The sequence below is a fragment of the Dermacentor andersoni genome, chromosome 5 (assembly GCF_023375885.2).
Source record: "Dermacentor andersoni chromosome 5, qqDerAnde1_hic_scaffold, whole genome shotgun sequence".
Classification (NCBI taxonomy): domain Eukaryota; kingdom Metazoa; phylum Arthropoda; class Arachnida; order Ixodida; family Ixodidae; genus Dermacentor; species Dermacentor andersoni.
Genome location: NC_092818.1, coordinates 93447434 through 93470041, shown reverse-complemented (window position 1 = coordinate 93470041; position 22608 = coordinate 93447434). Strand labels below are relative to the sequence as shown.

The following is a 22608-nucleotide window of genomic DNA, read 5'->3' as shown; positions in this document are numbered from 1 at the left end:
ATCTCTCGTGCGCGCCGCCTTGATTGCCTCCTGCACTGCGCGTGTTTGGGCACGTTTCGCGCCGCGCGCGGTGTGTGCCTACGTGTGTGCGCGTGAAGGGCGGTGTACAGTCTGTTTCACATTTAGGGGAAAACTCGGAGCGCATTGCATCGCGATGCGGCGAGCGCTTGAGTCAGGCGGCGGCAGCAGCTCGCGCAGGTGCTCGAGGGGCGGGATCTTGAACGGCGTCGTCTGCTACGGCGGCGCGCGCTGGCCGCATTGTCGGTGAACGTTCTACTATCAGTTGCAGGGCGCCGATCTCATCGTTACGGCGTGAAATGATCCGGTATTCTTTACTATGCGTTGTGCGACGCCAACTGATACGCCTCGAAGGTAAGTTCATCGCTGCAGGGCAGTCATAGACGACGTACTGATTCCATACATTCTTGACGGCCCGTTTCTGGAAGGCGACTATATATTCTAACGCGATAGGTCGCCGATCCACACTGCTCGTGTGGTGCAACAACTGCTAGAGGAGCGCACAGTCACTCTCTTGGAGTGGCCGCCTCAATCCCCGGGCGCCAACATCATTTAAAATGTCTGGGGCTCGTTGAAAGTATCGCTGGCGCACCATCCCCTCTATCAGTCGCCCGAGGATAGGCTTCGATCCACCATCGTCAGCGACTGAGACGTGCTGCGAATGAACACATCCCTGATCAAGTCATTTTGCACTTCACTGCCTTCCAGGATGAGCGCTGTCATCGCTGCCGCCGGGGACATGACGAGATACTAACTGAAGTTCCGAGCGTGACGTGTCCAATTCCCCGCCGGCGGGTAGAGTCTGTCTGGTGTAGCGAATGATTGTCGAGAAAAATCATTTCCAGCTCATTGTCTGAACCTAAAACATTCATTTAGTCCTATCCGTTTGTTTCATCGTGTTCGACTCCCATAGTTATCATTGTTGAGTGCTTTGTTTTCCTTTCGAGTCAAACAAAGACTGAACACGTTGCGCGCACATCTTGGTGCGTCTTGTCGCTGCTTATTACGGTAGCACACACATCATCATCATCATCATCATCAGCCTGATTACGCCCACTGCAGGGCAAAGGCCTCTCCCATACTTCTCCAACTACCCCGGTCACGTAGCACACACGTGGCACACACAGTGAAGAAATATACGTGCTCTGCCCCTGACAGTAGCACGCTTCCCGACAATGCGGCCAGCGCGCGCCGCCGTAGCAGACGACGCAGATCACGACTCCGCCCCTCGAGCGTCTGCGCCTGCTCGAGCTGCTGCCACCGCACGACTCCGTTGCTTGCCGCATCGCGATGCAATATGTTCCGAGTTTTCCCCTAAGTGTGAAACAGACTGTACACGCTTCTATTTGCCTTTAAGAAGATCAGTACGCTTGACTATTATTTTTATGGCTGCAATGCAGCGAAATGGCAGCGTCTTCTTAACCATGTAAGTGACGCTGAGCAGGTGATTGGAAACGACATCGTATGTACCGCCGGAAAAATTGTCAGCACATACGATGCGGCACATACATACGGCACATACGAGCTAAAGTCGTTTTTGCAGTTTCTCACAATATGTTTGCTACAAATCCGTGTTGTCTCTGATGGCGACAACGGTCTTCCATCGACACTGTGCGCAAATAAACAAAATATATCGATTACTTAAATGATATTGCGCGACAAAAAACGACACGGACGTGAGAGACGACACACCAAGCGCATGTCGTCGACACACCAAGCGCTTGGTGTGTCGTCTCATGTCCGTGTCGTTTTTTGTCGCGCAATATCATTTAAGTAATGGATTACCAACTTGCCCGGAATGCTGCTCTCAAAAATATATCGCTGCATAGCACAAGTACGACATGCGCACACAACTTCAACTAGTGCGTCCCCTACAATATGGAATAGAAGCACCAATGTAAGCTTGGTCATATTTTAACAGTTCTCAAGAGACGGAAGTTGAAAGTATTAGTAATCATTCCTGCTTCAGCAATGCCGGCGCGACCAAGACGAGGGCGTGTATCGTCCACCAACTCGATCGATCGGTGCAGTGGTGAAGCGGGAATGAACTCCGGTCATGTTCAATGCATCGTGCACATATTCAATTTCTCGGCACGCGTGAACTTCGGCCACTGCTAGCGTATACAACAGAAGTGGTTTCCATTCTTGGGCAGCGCACACATAAACGAAACACGAGAAAGAAGACAGGACAAGCGCTCGTCGAACAACTTAAAGTTTTTATATGAATAAAAGGATTATGTACCGAGTAATTATTAAATTCATGTGGGTTACATATAAAAACCGTCATACACTCAGGAGGGATCAATAAACGAGCTCGTTTCGTTTGCCAGTTGTTTACTTCGCTCGGCGCACCGCAGTAATCCATGTGTGTCGTCTGCTTATTTCGTACCATTTTCTTGTGAATCGACAGAATTTTACTGGTGGCATCAACCATTTCGTGTTTACATTGCTGTCGTGACAGTTAACAACACAATCATAATTTCCGGTCATCCGAAGAGGCGCCGTCGCAAACAAGAGACGTTTCGCGCGCAGCGCGAACTGAACGCGGGCGCGACCGCGGAAGCGGCGGCGGAAACCTACACCCGTCGGAGATGAAATCGTTCCGCCAGGGGAGAAACGAGCGCTGGCGTCTAGGATGAAACTTGGCGTGCGGTCGTCCATACTCGCGGACAACTTTCTGTGGCAATGAAGGGAAAGCTGCGGGCGCGTGGCTGCTGCACATGTGTTACGGCGCCAAGTAGTCCGCCAGCGTTTGGCAGTGCTTTTGGTTGCTCGGAACAAACGCTTGATCGACGCAGCTTCCACGTGCGACCGTGTCGCGTTTGCCCAGACGCGGAAGGGAAAATCCGCAAAATAAGTAAACTTTTACATTCAGTGCTGCGTTTTATCTTATTTAACTGCTGCTAATAAGCTGCTTACGTTTTCTCTTCCCCAGCTTAAACAGACGTGTATGAAAACAGGGGATTATTTTCAGAAGCGCTCTCACTTGTGCGCGATTTGCCTCCGTACAGCTTCCCTTTCATTGCCACAGAAAGTTTCCCGCCAGCCTCGCGGACCTGAAACGAAGCCGCCACCGCGTAAAGTCACGCCACGCAGCCGGCATGCACGCGGCGTTCATCGGAGCAGCACGAACAACCCTGATTTTGCTTGACTCACAATAGCGGCGCGTGCCAGCGACACGTCTGGTTCGCTCTCCGCAACGAGCGAATCGCCTCCCAAAGGGGCGCCTGATTGCAACAAGGACGCCGCCCGCAGAAAAGCAGCACATCCGGCGGCCAGAAACAATGGCTTCTCCGTGCAGCCTCGAGAGAGCTGCTCTTTATAAGAAAACGTCAAAGACAGGGATGTGAGGTTGATACACGGGGGTGGAGGGGGGGGGGGGGGGATGACAGGCGAAGGAACTCGGTTCTGAAGTGATTCTGCAGGCTTAATTCTGAGGCCCTCGCGCTGCGCCATTGATCGCGTATAGCGGCGCTGCCTCGCAGACACGCGAGCAGACGGACAAAAGAATTGCAATAAATTTCCCGCTCAACTCGGCTATTGTTGGATGCACGTGCCATGCAACGTGGTGGTGGCTAGGGTTCGAAAGCAACCGGCGGGACGACGTATAAAAAAGACGCGAGCAACCTCTCGCCTGTCACCCGCCACTTTATATACTGCCCCTATATACAAAGGATGACAGTTATATCATCATATATGCAGCGTGGATGGAAGACACCATTTATATTTAGCGCTTGTCCCTGAAGCTTCGGCACTACGTAAGCTGAGCCTTATATATATAAGGCTCAGCTTATGTACACCCAATTTTCTTAGTTTATTTTATATGCATTTTATAACACCGAATGAGTGAGTTATACTGAGCCCGCGCGATTGGTCACGCGTTTAATTTCGCGGTGGTCAGCTAACTAGACGCCGCCGATGCGTGTTAAAGCAAACCCCCTTATGAGGTTCAACGAATTCCTGTAGCCTGTTCGATTATGTTGATTATGATGAAACTCGAGCCACTGGGGGAAAAAAAAGGGGGGTGTTGTCAGCCTCTACCCAACGATAAATTGAGGAATGAGTCAATTGTGTAGCATAGTTCTTGCGGCTATTGTATTGCGCCGCTCCATGAATTAAGGATGAGGTGAATTGAAATTTACTATATAATCACACCAGCAAATATGTTCACTCACGTGCGCCCCTCTGCGGTTCGTATTATATTTTTTAAAAAGTTGACAGAAAGGGAGAAACTAGAACAAGAAGCAACGAACACTGAGCATGCACGTTCATGTCTGTGCGACCGGCAAAAATAGTCACGAATATAATAAAAGTAAGCAAGCCCTGCTAAGAAAAGAGATCTTGAGAGAGCACACACAAGTAAGCAAAAACATTACGGAAGGAAGCCAAGTGAAACATGTAATCGAAGTTAATTGAATTTCAGCAATGGAAATAAATTTAAAAAAGATAAGAATGATACAAATAACCGAAAAAAAAGGATGAAACAAATATAATAACCGACAGATGTCCAACACGCTCTAAACCATAGTCTAGATGATTTATTTCATTCATCTCAATCGTAGTTTCAATTTGTCAATCGACACATCTTATGATTGAGGATTTTCAGCATAACCTTATATACTGCGATGTAGCGGCGGCAAAACAACGAAGTGCCCATCACACACACACACACACACACACACACACACACACACACACACACACACACACACACACACACACACACACACACACAGACAGACTTCTTATCATGCAGATTTTTCTTTTCTTTAATCGTCCAGGGCCGATAGCACAATTTCTAGTCATTGAGCTGGATTTCTCGCAGAGGCGGACAAAATCTTGCGCGACAAAATCGTGTGCGCCTCGAGCCAACAATACTAGACTAACGTTGCCTCGAGAGGCCAGTCGCGCGGCAACCTTGCGCGTATTTGCGAGCTTCTCTGCTACTCGAAAAACAAACAAACAAAACGAACACTTTTACGTCGCAGGTGTTGAGCGACAGAAAGCTGTATCGGGAGTTTTTCACGCTGCTCTACAATTTTTCTCATTGACACTTTTCATCTAATTATAATATTTGAGAAGTCGATTAATTAGACCTAATTATGTAATTAGGCGGAATGCAAGAAATAATAATAATAATCTGAGTATCTCTGCAAGCGACGGAAAACGACATTACCTTGGATCTGTCCAGCTACGTGACTAATGCATATCTTCAAATCTTGGGGCACGATAGCTAAGACACCCTGCATACTCCTCAGTGGGCAGATTTTTTGCCCTCCAGCAACAGAGTTCGTTCCCTCCTTTTACAAACCCCTCGTTCCTATGCTATATATACACACCGACCGTAGCGGAGTACCACTAGCTAGTCCCACTCCGAATTCGCTCCGGTTAACTCCTCCTTATCTGACCCGGGGCGCTTCCCAGATGGCGCAGATGTTTATCTCCCAGTTGATGTACGTAGAGGCCAGGCCCTGCATGCACTCCAATAAAACCAGCTCCGTTGTCTAGGGAGCAACGGATTGAGGCACGAATGTACGCCGGCTTTATCTTGCAAACGTGGCGTTCCTTCCGGTTGTCTAGGTTATATACTACGCCTTACAGACCGGTTAGTGCCAGGCAGTCAAAAAGAAAAAGAATGAATGAAGGAAAGAAAGCAGAGTCCGCTGCAGGAAAAAGAAGCACACAAAACTTATATTGATGTCCCACGAAGGCTGCACACGGTAGTCCCATAGCTTTTCGGAGGCTTAAGAGGACGCTCAAGAGAAGCAGTAATTTAGTTACGCATGGACTGTTAGATCCATGCACGTCCGTTATTCTAAATAGGTCAATCGTATTCCGCGAACGGAGGCTTGTTGTGTCGGAATGAGGCGCGATAACGTAAAAAACGGAACCCAATCACCAAAGTGAACTTCTTGCGCCATATATATTGCCGAGCCGAGCCGCTTGCAGCTCCCGCGTGCAGACACCTACGGCAGAGTATGAGACCTATACGCTATGCATCAGCCCGCGACGACACGTGACAGGTTCTCGCCGAGTCCTTTCGGGGATATATCTACAGTTGTGTACTAAGAAAGAATTTAGATCAAATTCAAAAGTTAACGAAAGGTTGACGTATATAGAGCCGAATATCGCCCCCCGCCCTCCTTCCTATGCTGACGCTTGCTACGCCAAACATAACCGAATATGCGAAAGTATATATATATATATATATATATATATATATATATATATTATAAGATTAAAATGAGAAGTTTGGCTCATCGCTAACTACATCTACACTTAACCAAATTTTCTTGGGCCTCGCACATGGAGCTGAAATATTGAAAAGAGCAATCTGCCTGCCTAAATTGATTTACTGCGGCTCCTCCTGAGTGTCATTTCGGAGGTTCAGATACGATTAACTTTCGGAAGATATACGGGGTTCCGAGTGACAAGGACAAAGTATACGGGCCAACGAGGCGGGTTCACTCGGGATAGTTCATCTACGCTTCGTGGGCACTCTGATGTGGTGAACACGCAAGAAAATACATAAATAAATAAATCAGTAAACAAATAAATAAATACAAAAAAAGACGAACGAGAACAGCGAAACGGACTACGTACAGAGCGTGATGGAGGTTCTTCACGCGAGCGCGCTATCACCCCTACCCACATTGGAACAGGCACCACCGGCTCCAAAACTACACTTTTTTTTTTTTTTTTTTGATCGCTAACACCAAAGCGCCGGCTACCAGCGATGCTCGCGGTCCACGTGCGACGGAGTAGGGCTACTGTAACGACCGGCCTTCCTACTCTATACTATAGCATCACTGGACAGGCAGCGCCTGTATATGTATCGGTTCAGTTGACTAAAAAAAAAGAAAGAAAGAAAGAACATGCCCAGCCGAAACTATAAATAAAGCGCGGTTCTGTGTATAGGCCGTGCGGTCATGCAGTGTGCGGTCTGCTTTCGTCCTAAACAAGTTTGGTCGCTTTATTCGTTTCTCCCTCTGTCTCCCCCCCCCCCCCTCCTGCTTATTTTTCAAGCAGGAGCGTTTTTTTTTTTTTTTTACACGAGTCTCTCCAGAGGGTGCTTTGATCGAATCACGGCGAGTTTTACTTCTTGCGGGCTGCAGGCCTACCGCACCCCCCTCCGAACCATCGGCCGTTTGCGTGCAACACGAACGGGAGAGAATGCTGCCCCCCGGTATTAACTGTCGTTTAGGCCTTAACTGGCCGACTGCATGAAAACACAATTTAAAACGAAATTCTTTAAGGGGCCACTAAAGAGAAACTAGGGCGAGCTTTAGCCGTATATAACTAGTAAATTAACCTTACGCAATACCAAGAAGAGGCGGGATTGGTAAAGCATAAAAGACGCAAGAACGAACGGCAGGCGGCAAAGCCGCCCTGGTGTTCACTCCCCAGCACTCCGTGACGTCATGGATTACGACTGCGTCTGATCAGACCTATAGTTATTGTTTTTTTTTTTTTATCGGTAAAGATGGACAACATCGCGTCCTAAAGGAAGGAAATTGGCTGAACTTGGCGACATTTGAGAACCTTTATTCAGCCGCAACTGCGGCCGAAATGCGCAAAAGAAAAAAAAAATACTCTGAACTCCGTGACGTAACACTGACGTACCGACGATCGCATTATGACGCGAAATTTAAACAACGTAATCTTTTAAAGCTTCATTTTCTCTTCTAATAGTTAACCTATTACTGCATTGTTGACGAAACTAGAGTTTTTTAAGGGATAGTTTACGAGTTTAAAAACTGACTTAGCTTTTCTCTGTCTCTCTCTCTTTCTCTCTCTCTTTAGCGATAGTGTGTCCCTTTAACTTCTTGTTCGCAACTAGATGACATAGATAAAGCTTACGCGATATACTTAGCTGCGGGTGATGGCGAGCGCCGAAAGAACCCCACCGAATTCGCCTAGTCCTACATCTTCCCCAATCTGCGACTGAAATGAAGTTACCGCGGGCACAGACTTGAACCGTGCACCGAGAAAGGCGTAAATTTCGACCAGCGCTGTTTCTCAGCTGTCGTTGCGGCGGTGAGCGGTGACGAATTAACATATCTTGACATACGTTCGCATACTGTATTGAGCGTTTCATGTGTCTCGGGTATCCTTCCGACTCATCCGCTTTAGCTGATCTCAGTCGGTATAATTAGCTCAGTCGGTATTACTTTAACTCAGGCACAAGACGCTTATGGTTGCGTATCTAAAGGAAAAGCGATTGCCGGTGGTGTTGGAATACTCAATGTTACCGCCAAAATCTGTGCGCGACCTACGCAAATGATAAAGCACGTAAGGTTACACGCTTTAGTAGGTACGCAACCGAATCCTGTCGAGAAAGAGGGAGAGAGAGAGAAAACCTTTTTAATTGAAAAGCAAAGTGTTCAGCCGGCCGTATAGTCGCCTGCATGCTATTCCGTAGGGAATGGGATGGAGCAGGAGAAAGGCCCCAGAAGGTGAGCAGAATACAAGAAGAAAAATAATACAGGTCCTGTGATTTTTTTTGTTTGTTTCAGCAGGGTAGGTGTTCTAGGCGATCAGGACAGGTAATCTTGGTAAAATGTTGTTGACAGTTATAACGAAATCTAAAAAAATTAAAACAAGAGAAAGCTTCTTGATGAGACTAAATGGGTGGATCACAGTTTGCAAAAACGCTCGTTTCCCGTGCATCATTGGGGGCACGTTCTAAAGGTCCCCTAAAGATCCCAATAATGATTGAGTACAGAATTGTGTCAAGTGATATACATATATTTATAATGGAATGCCAAGATATTCGCGCAGCCAAGACCTTAGGGAACGTCCACTTTCCAGAAGCACCGAGGTTCGAAGCTGATTGGAGCGCCAACTGCAAAGTGTGTTGTCGAGATAAGCAAGACACGCGTTTGGAGTATCGGTGGATCAATGAAATACAGGAAATTTACAGAGCCGGGGTCGTTATACAGGCACAGCTACCTTTGCAATATAGTGACCAAGTTTTTTTTTTTCCTTTTTTTTTTTTAAGCGAAGAGAGAGATTACAAGGAATAGAGGTAAGCGAAATAAATGCTAGAGTGCAATCGAGGTACAGTAAAACTTGGATTAGCGCAAGCAGTCCACGGTGACTATTTTGTCACCAGCCCGTCGAAGGGTATCTCATTAGAAATCGTCAAAATCATCGGGGGCAGTGTAGGGTGCTGCTGCCTCCCGCTTACAGGCAAACTGCCGCCATGTAAGATGGGCCCCGCGCGCGTGCAAGAGCTCCATGGGAGCACACGCACGCGTTGTATACGTACTCTGGTCTACATCAACTCGGCCGAGATGACAGATCGCACGCGCAGCTAAATTATAGCCGTGCACCAAAGGCGCTGGCATTGCGAGCAGGCTGCTGTGTATATACATATGTACACTTAGAGGCACACCGCAGGCTGCTGCCAGTGTGTATATATACGGTTGAGAACGCTTAATATGACAAACGCTTGCGCGGTCGGTGTACACACGCGTCGTGTCTGGAGAGACCGCTTGCGATCGCGTTGAATGGAGGTGGCTTTGCAACCAAACCGGCGGAGTCGACAACGCTGCAGCCCCTACATAATTCCCAATCAATCAGTTTCTACTGATTCCCGATTCCTATATATATATATATATATATATATATATATATATATATATATATATATATATTATAGACCGCAGATCCCTTTCAAAGGTTGTAACAAGGGGTCTGTTTGCTAACATACAGGACTGTCGAGGGTCTGCGAGACTCAGGATAACTTGAGATAGCAGTCAGGGCATGGTGTTTACGATAGCCCGAAGATGCGAACACAGTTTAACTGTGTCCTATACGTTCAGAGTGGACTGTATACACCCTTAAAAGAATGTTTGCACCCATCGGGGGCATATCTTAATTGTCACACAATTAACAATAATCGGCATCTATCTAGCCCGCATTTGCTTTTCCTAACGCTGCGCACCCGGTACTCCCGGGTCACGAACGGCATGCGCGTTATCAGCGTGACATTGCACTACAGAGAGGAAGTAGCGAACGCAGAGTTGTCAAGAACGGGAACGCATGACGATTATCGTTGTCAGATTATCGTTGTGTTATCGTATTAAGATAAGCCCCAAAGGGTGCAAACTTTCTTTTTTTTAAGAGTATCTATTTTCGGCGGAAAGGCGGGAAATTATTAAAATTCACGGCGGCTATTCTTGTGAAAAACTGTTACATTATTTTTATATGTATTCTTTTAATGCATGGCTTAGCGAGAACCTTGACAAATAACAGCACTACCTACCCAGAAATATATCTAAAACCGCGAATAGTAGAACATGTAGGGGGAAAAAAATTTGAGGGTGTTCTTAACTCCCACCTTCACTCCTTGTTACGGCACCGGTTAAGTTTCTCGTATTTCCGGTTCATGTGCGTGCCGCAAAAACTGCCTGCTCTGGCGCCGTGCCCGAAAACGTTGATCGCACTTTGGGAGCGCGTGCTTCAGTTAAAAAAAAAAAAATAACTCAGTAACCAAAACTATAAACACGGAGACGTGTGGCATAAACGCTTCGAGTGCATAACACCGCACACAGCTTGCACTCAGAAATAGCTCAGCGCGCTATGCGCCTCGAGCAGACAGGCATGCATGGTGTCGTAAGAGGTTTATGATTTCGTCACTATACCGGACGTCAGCGACAACGAAACTATAGATATAAAATTATAAAGAACAGACGCACAATGAATGGAACGTGAGAACTACAGAATATGTTTATCTTTCTTTCTATTCTAACGCTTATCCGCCCCCTTCTGCTACCGATTCTCCCAACCTAAAATCTTTTAGCAAAGCGAATTATTTGCAAGTCTAAATTTTCTTGTAATACAAGTGTAACCGACATAGCTGAATGGAGTAAGAAAACGATCACACAATCCAGAAGGAACTGGAACTATTGTTATCGACGACCGCACTTTACCGGTCATTTACTGGCCTGAATACTTGAGTAAGTACCCAGACAATTTTTTTTCCGGCATCACACAGTACTCCGCTAATACATTTTATATGTATTTATTAATTTTATTATGGCAACATAATTAGCTGGAAGAGCCAGCTTTTCGGGGCGAGAAACCAGACCACGCCTCTTTCGTGAGCCTACCTACATGGTTGACGAAATAACTACAGGCTGCAACGCACAAGTTGACACTAACCATTCAGATTTAGAGGCATCAATCTCCACTAATCATGGCCACATAAATGTTCTAGTTTATAATTTTCCTTATCGCGAGTCGATCTTGCAATTAATTAAGTGACACTTTAGCTATTCCGGCGGGGATAAGTAGAAACCAGAGTAAATCAGTTAATTTAAGCACGCCTTGTTTTCCATTCAACCAATGAACAAACGATCATAAATTCAAAACATAACGATAACATTATGGGAATAGTCGTGTACAGAACCGGGGGATGGTGGACTATGTCAAGCAAATTAATTAAATAGCGAGCTTGCCAATTCCTACTGTGTTATATATATATATAATATGTGAAATGATCTCGCGCCACGTGTCCTAGTCAATAAAGCGTACGCAGAGCAGTCCGCAGTTTTGTGTGGACTGGCCACGGCTAACTAAAATCAAAGCATTGATCTGCTTCGACACAAAGGCTTATCGTTTTTCTTTCTTCATCCTGAGCGTCTATCTTCGGCGCAAGTGCTAGAAGAAAGACGAAAACGTAATAACGCATAGACCACTGTATGACGCAGGCGGATGGTGCGGATGGCATTTTCATTAATTAAGGTGCCCGTTTCGGTTCATCAACTCGGCAGTCTTCATTGACGGCGAAAATGTTTTCAAAACGAAAAGACTACATTTACAGCTGCTTGTATACTACGGCCGGCCGTGAAGAATCCGAATAGACAATTTTCCACGGTGATGAACCAAAAGATTTGACACGGCCTTCTGAACCCCAGTGCCACGGTGCACTTTCGATCGCGATCGAGCTTGATCGGGATCCAAATTTCACGACCGCGATTGCCTCCGTTTCACCGCTTGCGCAAAGGAGCCAATCGCGATCGAGAAATTATATCACGATCGGGCTCTATCGCGATCGAAAGTGCACCCTGCCCGCAACGTTTCGCTGCAGCAATGCGCCAAAAGCAAACGCGGCTTCGGAGAGCGGAGACACGCCTTCGCGTATCAGCAGCGTGGAGCCAATCTTACAGCCGACACGCTGACATGGCTATATAATCTTCGTTTGATGCGGCTTTCCTGGCCTTATATTTATCGTATTCCGTTCATGCCCTTTCAAAACATGCGCACAGCGATACAGCTGTAAAGCTGGAACGGCAAAACCAAAACCGACCCAGAGCTGCGCGTCTATGAAAATAGTTGTACATCACACGATCTGAAGCAAACTGGAAATGTCAGTAGGCGCGAATATACCATTCACGCGGAAAATTCTATTCCAGTATTCGAATGTTCCGACTGACTTAACTGAAAAGCACGACGAAACATCTGAAAGCTTTTCTTCTTTATTAACTGCACTGAAACAAATTTCGAAAAACTGCAGCGACGCGTTCTTGTGCAAGCGAAGGATGCGCCAGACCTCGCATACGGAGACACCCAGTAAGCGCGAAAACACGGCTTTGAAATGCCGCAGGACGCGCTATATGCGGACTGTCATGCGGGCGTGACATGTCCGCGCGACATCGTAACGAGACGCTTTGCAAGCATGCGTTGTGCCTTTACCTTCCACGTTGGAGTTCTCCATGTCAGCCGGCTTCGCGTCGAACGCTGATCAGAGATGGCTTCGTTATCGCCGAAGCGCTGTCGTTTTACGGGATGACTGGCGGCCTCACGGGGAGCAATCCCGGAGCAAGAGTGCGGCTTTCATCACATAGACGCCAGTGTCAGCACAAGCGCTTCGCACAGCTCGGTATCGGCACGCAGGCTGGGCACAGGCGACGAACGGTGGAGTACTACAGTACCACGGAACGCGAGACACCGGTGTAGCGGCTGCTTTTACGGCATATCACAACACCGACAACAGAGACGCACGACGCGACGAGTGGACGAGTACGGTAGCCGAGAGACAGTCAAAAATCGGCTAGCGCAGCGTTGCCAACCTACAAACAGCTTCTCCCTAGCTAGGGAATACTCCGTACCTAGCGTTCGCTGTGACGTACAGGAAAGCGCAGAAAGGTTTGCAGGGGAGGAAAGAGAGCGCCTTTGAAAAGCGCCAAGAGCGTGACACACGTCCATACAAGTTTGTAGGTTTTCTGGGATATGAGGGTTCAAGTCCCTGATGCACTACATTGACGTCGCAGGACACCAGTTGACATGTGGCTGGCTTGCGTGCAGTTTGCGTCATATGCTGCCGCACGTCAAGGGGGTTGACACCGTACGTGCATTGTTACACTGCTGACACATGTGTTGACATGTTTTCGAGTCATAGTAGGAGACCCACTCCGAGTGACGCCCTTGGTGTGGCGTGCAAGTAAAAATAATAATGGGGGTATCTAGGGCAAGCTAACGGGTCAATAGAAGACGTTTTCTTTTTTTCATTTTCATCGTTTAATTGTTTTCCTTTCCTTTCTTTTTCTTGTTTTTGGGGGGGAGGGGGGAGGAAGGAGGGTGCGTTGTTATTTAAGTCCATGCCTAAGATGCGCCCTCTCCCAACTGAATTTAGTTGGAAATTTATTGTTTTGTTTCCGTTACGGGATACGCGGCGCGATGCAATGGAAAGAGCAGAGGCTTGCACCTCCGCGCTGCTATCAGCTCACCATGAAATTATAGACGATAAATTTTCCGTTGTAGTGACGTACGCTGCTCAGTTTGTCCGCTCTAGATATACGTTCTTGGCAGCTAGGGGTATGAGGCCGAATGGATTTGGGCGCGGTCACCTAATTACGCGTTATACTGGGCTGCATGGCCGAGCGTATCAGCGGTAATCCGAGCGGGAACTTGATACGGACCTTTCTTCCCACCAAATACTTGCGACGCCGATGTTTAAAGGGCTATCGTTAAGGCTATAGTGGGAAGTCAACTAACACGTTCCATAAACCGCGCTCACAGGTGATAAGAGAGGCCCTGTGGTGAGGACCTCCACCGACTCCATCCTCGATTTTAAATAAAGTCGTTATCTTTCTGTCTCTCCTAGATAACGTAACGCCCGCGCCATTTAAGCAGCAACGTCTCCCGGGAAAACTGAGAGCTCACAGATTTCAACAGGGGGCATTTTGCGAACGCCAGCAATCAACCTGCGCCCTAAGAAACTTTCCGTGGCGTGTCCTAGGGGTCACACGGCAAATCTATATACTATGCCTATAAGTCTATATACTATACCAGGAAAAAATAAATACAGAAAGAAGAAACGGCTTTTCTATAATAGTTAGTTCTACGTACGGGCACTTCCTTTTACGTTTTCCAAATAAAAGTAACGTGCCACATGCTTCAAGTGCAAATGTGTATAATTTGTCGCGTAACTCACGCCGCAATCGATTTGTAAAATTGTAATTAGTAGCAGAGAAAATTAAAAAAAAAAATAAAAAATCCGGGCTCCTGTTCTGGCGAACTACGGGAGACTCGTAATAGGCTTTCTTGCCAGTGAGACCGGGCTCTTTATGTGATCAAAAAAGCCGGAAGCTTTCCAAGGTCTCTTTATGCAAAGACCAAGATACAGCAAAATGTGCAATCATTTTTTCCAAGGCATCGCGATAATCGCGTATCTCAGGACTCACAATGAAGTTTTTCCATCCGTCTATCCATCCATCGCCTTCAATGGGATCTCGGCCTTCCCGGATCATGTCATGTCACTGTTCTAAGCGCTATATATATATAATGTGTGTGTGTGCGTGCGTGCGTGCGTGCGCGCGCGCGCGCATGCGCGCGCGTGTGTGTGTGTGTGTGTGTGTGTGTGTGTGTGTGTGTGTGTGTGTGTGTGTGTGTGTGTGTGTGTGTGTGTGTGTGTGTGTGTGTGTGTGTGTGTGTGTGTGTGTGTGTGTGTGTGTGTGTGTGTGTGTGTGTGTGTGTGTGTGTGTGTGTGTGTGTGTGTGTGTGTGTGTGTGTGTGTGTGTGTGTGTGTGTGTGTGTGTGTGTGTGTGTGTGTGTGTGTGTGTGTGTGTGTGTGTGTGTGTGTGTGTGTGTGTGTGTGTGTGTGTGTGTGTGTGTGTGTGTGTGTGTGTGTGTGTGTGTGTGTGTGTGTGTGTGTGTGTGTGTGTGTGTGTGTGTGTGTGTGTGTGTGTGTGTGTGTGTGTGTGTGTGTGTGTGTGTGTGTGTGTGTGTGTGTGTGTGTGTGTGTGTGTGTGTGTGTGTGTGTGTGTGTGTGTGTGTGTGTGTGTGTGTGTGTGTGTGTGTGTGTGTGTGTGTGTGTGTGTGTGTGTGTGTGTGTGTGTGTGTGTGTGTGTGTGTGTGTGTGTGTGTGTGTGTGTGTGTGTGTGTGTGTGTGTGTGTGTGTGTGTGTGTGTGTGTGTGTGTGTGTGTGTGTGTGTGTGTGTGTGTGTGTGTGTGTGTGTGTGTGTGTGTGTGTGTGTGTGTGTGTGTGTGTGTGTGTGTGTGTGTGTGTGTGTGTGTGTGTGTGTGTGTGTGTGTGTGTGTGTGTGTGTGTGTGTGTGTGTGTGTGTGTGTGTGTGTGTGTGTGTGTGTGTGTGTGTGTGTCACAGAAATGGGCGAACGTTTGTACATCATCGCAGGCAGAAATATTTGCAGAAATTCTCTTCGAGTTGCAAGAACAGCGGTTCACTAATTGCCACCGCATCCTCAGTTTGAGGCTCCTTTCTTTAGCAAACAATGTCTGAAGGAGTGGCGTAAGTGAAGGGATAGCACACAGACGAGTTTTTCAACAGCAATATCAAACTGGCTAAACCGCCACTTTCAGCAACATCATGGTACCATAGCAACACTAAATTATTTTAGACTAGAAAAGTACTTGAAGCTATATTTTCCGTCACTTTGCAGAAAAAGATTAGACACTTAAGAGAGAGAAAATAAATCAGTTTACATCGACGAATTATCCTCTCATAACTTTATTTTCGTTCATTTCGCGTTTATATAGGTTGATTATTTTGCAAAAAAATCAAAGCAAATTTTTCCTTTTTTTTATATATTTCGCGCCGCAATCTTAGAGCTGGTACGTTGGCGTGACATAAAATAATTCAAAGTATTTTTCCGTATTTGGGCCGTTGTGACTCTTTAAAAGTTATTGGAGCTTGCTAAATTGTCTGTGGCACTTGCACAATACTCTGCAGCCGGTCTTAACAAATAAAAAATTTAACTAGGCCAGATAAGGCTTAGTCCACCACGTAAGGGCGCGGGAATTTCAATTAAGGCGGCGGCACCACCAGTATTCTGGTTTCACGTCTTTTCTGGTGTAGCCCCCGCTCTCAGCAGGAATGGCTCTCTTGTTATTGTAGAATGTTAGTTTCCCAATACGGTGTCGCTTCAAATACAGAATATGAAATTCGAGCAGCTGTCAGTGCGACGCCATTGATTTAACCATATTTCCGATTTGGGACCTTTAGGCGCAGGAAGTGATGAAAACCTGACATGCTGCCTCTGCATGTTTTAGAATGCAGTATACCGTCCTTCTTCACCAAGCAACTAGACCTGCTCTGACGCTGTCAGATAGCTTACTAAATAAGACTCCTCCTCACATATATGGCACCATACTCTAACAGCAAAAAATTACTCTTTCATTGCAGAAGAACGAGTTACGAATAAAGCGCAATATCGTTTAGCGCCCCTTTACCACCACTGGCCGACTTACAGTTCCTGAATGTTGTTCACGAATATAGACATATGCTCGTTACAGGAGCTAGCACACGATTTCATTCGGGGCACCAATCCCACCGCAACGTTTGCGTCATTTCTTGGGAATGAAACCCGGCCCCGTTCTCAGTAATCGTGATAGATCGCGCACAGTCTAGAACTAACGCGCATTATCGACTTGCCTTTTGCGTTCTTTTATTCGCTTACCGTTGGTTGTGCGCAGTGCACGCAACTTCCATGTTTCGGAGTTTGGAAAATATATTCCATGCATCGCGCGTCACACTGCCCTTGGACACTCGCCCTATCCACACGTTCCCAGTGGTCGCAGAAAGTTACGCAATGCGTACTTTTACTATCGACCTCGTCGAGCGATTGAAAAGGTTTCACGTCCCAAGGCATAACAGTGGCTACGAGAGTTGCGCTGGAGAGTTGAAGGGAAATTTGCACCGCCTAGGGATTTGCACCGCCTAAGGCTCAGTACATTTTGCTAAGTTACTAATTGCAGTCATGTCAATCGCCTTCGGCCATGATGGTTAGTATAGTGTCTAACTTCAGGAAAAAAAAAAAAAAACTCGTCGTGTTAAAGCCACATGGCTAAAAGGTATATTTCCGCCAAGCATTCCTAGGACTTCGGGGTCGAAAATGGAGCCATGATGGCTGCGGTGTGAGCGAACTAGCAAAACAAAATGGTCGCTTCGTCGCTTGATGGGGTTCGGGTGCTCCTACCTAAATACATGTAAAAGGAGAATAAGTTTTTCTCGGCAGCCACTGCACCAAACTTGACGAGGTTTGTTGCATTTAAAAGAAAAACTTAAAATCAAGCGACTGTTTGCCTCGAATTTTTTATTTAGGTCGTCAATATTTTTATTAAAAATTGGCAAAAATATAAAATATTCAGAAAACGAAACTATCAAGTTTACAACTCCGTAACTCAGCAATGAAACATGACATCACAATTCTGTGAATTGCATCTCATAGTAGATCTAAAGCGGACAAAATTGATATGTTACACGTGAATCTCAAAAGATTTAGTAATGTGCAAATACAACTTTTGCAGAACCCTTGTACACAATGTAACAAATTCACGTTATATATAAGTTGACCTACCGAATGCGTCCGCTTTGAATGATCTACTATATGCCGTTTATAGCTCCGCGATATCTGTTTTTGACGGAGAGCTATTGATTTCTAAACTTCGTGCTTCTATTCTTTTTCGAACTTTCGAATTCTTGAAAATTATTTAAACAAAATTCAGACAGGCCTAAATCGAAATTCCACTTCCAACAGACACTAGAATTTCACTTTCTCTCTCAAGTGCAACAAATTTTATTAAAATCGATCCAGGGGTTATCTCAGACAACCGTTTTTGCGTTTTACATGTACTTGAATAGGCCACGACGGAGTTGCCACCCCCCCCCCCCCCCCTTAAACCTTCCTCTTAAACAAGCCTGAGGTTGGTGGCTGTGGTTACGCCACATTGCAATACTCTCAAAAGTATCTAGGATTGTTTCCCAATAGAAGTGCCCATGGCACAGCCGCCATGCAGCTTTCAAATGCGAAGCATTTCTTGGCGAACACTTGCCACTTCGACAGTATCAGTCTATTTAGCCGCCTATGTCTTGATGCTCTTCTGGTCGCTTGCTTACAGAGCCCCTCACCAGGCCCCCTAGCAAATTTTCGTTATACGCTGGAAGTTGTTGCGTGTCCTCAAGGGAGCGTTGCGCCGCAAAAATCTTTCAAATCGGCTCATTAATAGTCGAGATAGCAATATTTCAGTGCCGCGAACCCATGATTTCAGCAGGCGGGCTCCACTGCCAAGCAAGAGGCTCTCTCCACTCGCCCCGTCTAGCCTACGCAAGCGAAATTCCTTCCCTGCGTTCTCCCATACCGGACCTCGAGGATCGCGTGACGCATACGTCACAGGCCCCGCCTTCATTGTTTCTTTTTTTGGCCCTGCACAAGACACTACTGCGGAAGGCCTTCAGTAGTGCCTTCCGTAGGGCAGTTGTATCTCTCCAATTTTACGATTGATCAATTAATCGAAATTATCACTGGCGCGGCATTCACCAAAAACAGGAAAGCAGATGTCGTATTGCTGCAAGCATTTGTCCTAGTCACTGCACCACTTAACAGTCATCCTTGTTCGACTAAGATTCTTAGACCAGTTTCACAACGCTGCACTGATATTATATATATATACATATATATATATATATATATATATATATATATATACACGTGTGTGTGTGTGTGACTGCGTGCGCTATACTGGTGGCCGCCTTAGGGCCCCCGCCCCCATTTGAAGGGAGTCTTAAGCCCTATCTATGCCTAGAGAATGAATGTGTTGCTCTAGGTTCACTGCGCTTCAAATTGCTATGCGGGCTTTTTTGAACCTGAAAAACAAACCTGCAGACTTTACTGACCATTTCGGCAAAGTCTTTTATCAACGGCGTGCAAAATGCGTGTGAATGATATGTCTCTCAGTACTACTGCTCTTTCCAGTCCGCAATGGTTACTCAAGGGAAACAAAAAAAAACAAACTCGTCTGACAATTTGTATTTATTAGGGGTTGAAACATCGCCGCTTGCATGCGGAGGACATAAATATATACACAATTCCCACAGTAACCAAAATGGGGCCAAGCCGGATTCACTCGAAATCAGATTCAATATCAGTCAGGCGCAGCAGCGCTTATACCGAACTCACGGTAAAAGAAGAGAGAGAGGGTGCAGTTCTGCTGGAAAGGTGAAGCAGTATTAGCGAGAGCAAAGCTATTACATGAAGGAAAATTCTTACCATATAAATCCGTGTAAGGGCCGCACCCCCAACTTGACAGAGGATATTAAAAAAAAAAAAAAATCCAACCGAGAAGCAATCGGGTTCGGTGCGCCAATTCCGATCACGCTCAACGGCGAATTTTTGCGTGTCACTACTAAATGGTGAGAGGAGGCGATCGCGGTGGTTTACGGTGGATTTCATACACGTAGTTGGAAAAATTAGCCCAAATGGCCCGGTCCATGTAAGGCTCATTGGAATCACGACAAAAAAGTGCGGCCCTTACGCGAGTGTATACATTATAATGGCCACATAAATTGTAGTAAACATTCGCTGACTAATTAAAGCAACAAGCAATAGTGTAATGCACGGACAATGTAAACCTGTAAATATCTCACTGGATGACCACGAGCCCTCACTGTCACAACGATGGCGGCGGGGGCGAACGGTTCGTACAGCCGCGCGGTTCACCGGAACTCGGCAAAGTAGTAATCATCATAATACTGCCATTTGTTATGTCTGCTACAAAACGGTCCCTGTCAGCATTATCTGCAACACCAAGGGCGCAGAAAGACAACCCAGCAGGGTAGAGTCCCTGGAAGCCCAGGAAGGAAGACAGCGTGCACGAAGTTAGCAACCATCCCTGCTTACACTGGATCATTGCACCCACCAATGATTACCAACAAGTGAATACGGCCCGCGGGCCGCGCATTCATTTCACATCTACGGCAGGGATGGAGAATAAGTGCGCTCTCCTTCCAAAGCGCACGAATGCCCAAGCCGTCATCCTTTCCGGCTCACTGTTATGTGCTTTTTTTTTTTTCTTGCATCCACGACGTACGAGTCGCTCATTGATACGGTTTTTGGACTCTATATGGAAAATCACGCCGACAATGAGAAATAAAATGAGAAATGGAAAGCATGCTTCCAGTTCGCTGCTGCAGACGTCGCACTGTGCACCGGCTATGAACACAGCACGAGCACAAACGACAAAGCCAACAGTGGGCACGTCGCATATCGGTACTTCGCCAGAACACGTCTGACGCTGAGAAGGAAGCGTATTTTCCACCGTATAAGCACCTGCGGAAACACTAGGCGTGCGGGAGACAGTGCATGAGGAGGGACCAGCCAACTCGAATTGCAAGCTTGAACCCAGCACAGATTACCTCCAAAATAAAGAGCGCCATCCGCGTATACAGTTTTCCTCAGGCACACGGGCAGCCAAGCGCTGTCGCTACAAACTAGGAGAAAATGCACGCTTAACTGATTCGGAAAATTGTTCGCTCTCGTTCTAATCAAGGGGTACTCCTTCCTGAAAGTTCCATGGCAATGAGTCTGGGTAAAAGAAAGATGTTGGTAGCTATCGTATAGCTCTGATCAGTCCTGTACCAAGGTATCAGGGTTTTACACAGTGCTCCTTCTACATTAAGGCATGCAGGAGGTATTCAGTTGTCAAAAGTTATGCGCCAATACGAAGCGAGGCAAGCTTCAAGCAAACCACCTGGCTTGGAAAACAACGGAATAAGTTACACAAAGAAACAAAAATGGAGTACATAACAGTGCAAGCAGGGCAAGGTATTTTGGGTATGCAAAGACTTTAGGTTACGCTATTTGTAAAGCTCCATAGTTTATGCTGGGCATTTTCATTAATTTTTATTCGTCATATGCTTTATCAGCTGCTCAATAACGTAATCCACACGGTTCCTATTTGCTCTTGTGTCCATTCGAGATATCAAGCTTTGCCTTATTATTTATTGATTTAATATGGTTGATTATTTGTGCACCTGATTATTTGTGCACCATCCTTTATTCCAGCGCCGGGACATAAATGTAACCAATGGCACAAGGCATGTTTTGACAAGTAATTAAACTATGGCGTGATGAAGTCGCATTGCCTTGCGCTAATAATTTGTCATTAGTTGTGTTCAGACAGCGTTATATATTTGTTATTTTTATATGTTGTCTTCTCAAATGAGAACTTTTGCCAGGAAGACTTTTGATTGTACCTATGTGTATTTGTGTGACCTAACATGCACAAAACACATGTATCTCCCTAGTTTAAACAAATCCGCATGGCTCATCCTACTACTAGCCGTCACTTCAGGAAACAGGTCTTCGAGGTCACATCGTTTCTTCAAGTGCAACTGTATATATATATATATATATACATATATATATATATATATACACACACACACACCCACACACACACACACACACAGACACACAGGATGTCCCACATAACTTGAGCCAAAGATTTAAAAATGAAAGGCGTGTCAGAAGCAAATTGAACCGAACGCATACTATTCGCAATAGCCTCTACTTAGACAACATTTTGTTTTCCCCACAACTCGCTAAATACTTAAGTTCAATTACCCAAACATTTAATCATTGGCTGAGGACCCCAAGTATGATACGCAGATTTGTAGAGCACCTTCGGAAACCACAGATAGAGTTGTTTCCTTTACGATACATCTCACATAGTCTTTTTTTTTCCGGGTTGCAAAGAAAGCCCACGAAATATAAAAAAAGCCAAGTGACTGAGCGTTCGCACAATGGTATTGTGCTGCTCTCAAGCGTGCGTTCGGTGAACAAGGTCAGCTGCATCGTGACTGGCGACGAGGAAGCAGCAGGGCGTTCTTTATATCATCGGCAGAACTCAGCCAAAAGCATGCATTTTCGCTGTCATCCGACGGGAGCCGACCCTGCTCACAGAACGCACACTTGAGAGCAGCACGATACTACTGCGCAAGCGCTCCGTCACATGGCTCTTCTCATATTTCGTGGGCTTTCTTTGCAACCCGGAAAAATGGACTACGCGAGATGTATCGCAAAAAACTCGATCGGTGGTTTCTGAAGGTGCTCTACAAATCTGCGTGTTATACTTGGCTTCCTCAGCCAATAATTAAAAAGGTGTGTAATTAAACTTAATTAGCGAGTTATGGGGAAAACAAAGAATTGTCTTAGTTACTATAGGCTATTGCGAATAATATGCATTGGGTTCAATTCACTTCCAATGCCCCTTTCATTTTTAAATTCTTGGCTAAAGTTATGCGCGTGTGGAGGGTTTGGAAAGCTGGTCAACCTTCCCCCTCG

The 22608-nt window shown here is 46.2% G+C and overlaps 1 protein-coding gene and 1 long non-coding RNA gene across 2 annotated transcripts in view; one reads left to right on the top strand and one right to left on the bottom strand.

The window, feature by feature from the left end:
- Positions 1-13077, bottom strand: part of LOC126530880 (uncharacterized) — a 97121-nt gene extending 84044 nt beyond the window's left edge. The window contains exon 1 of the mRNA XM_050178198.3: positions 12721-13077. Within this exon, the coding sequence (XP_050034155.1) occupies positions 12721-12742 (22 nt within the window). The 5' untranslated portion in view covers positions 12743-13077. The remainder of the gene's footprint in view (positions 1-12720) is intronic.
- LOC129385036 (uncharacterized) overlaps positions 1-22608 on the top strand; it is a 29727-nt gene that overhangs the window by 4696 nt on the left and 2423 nt on the right. The window lies entirely within an intron of this gene.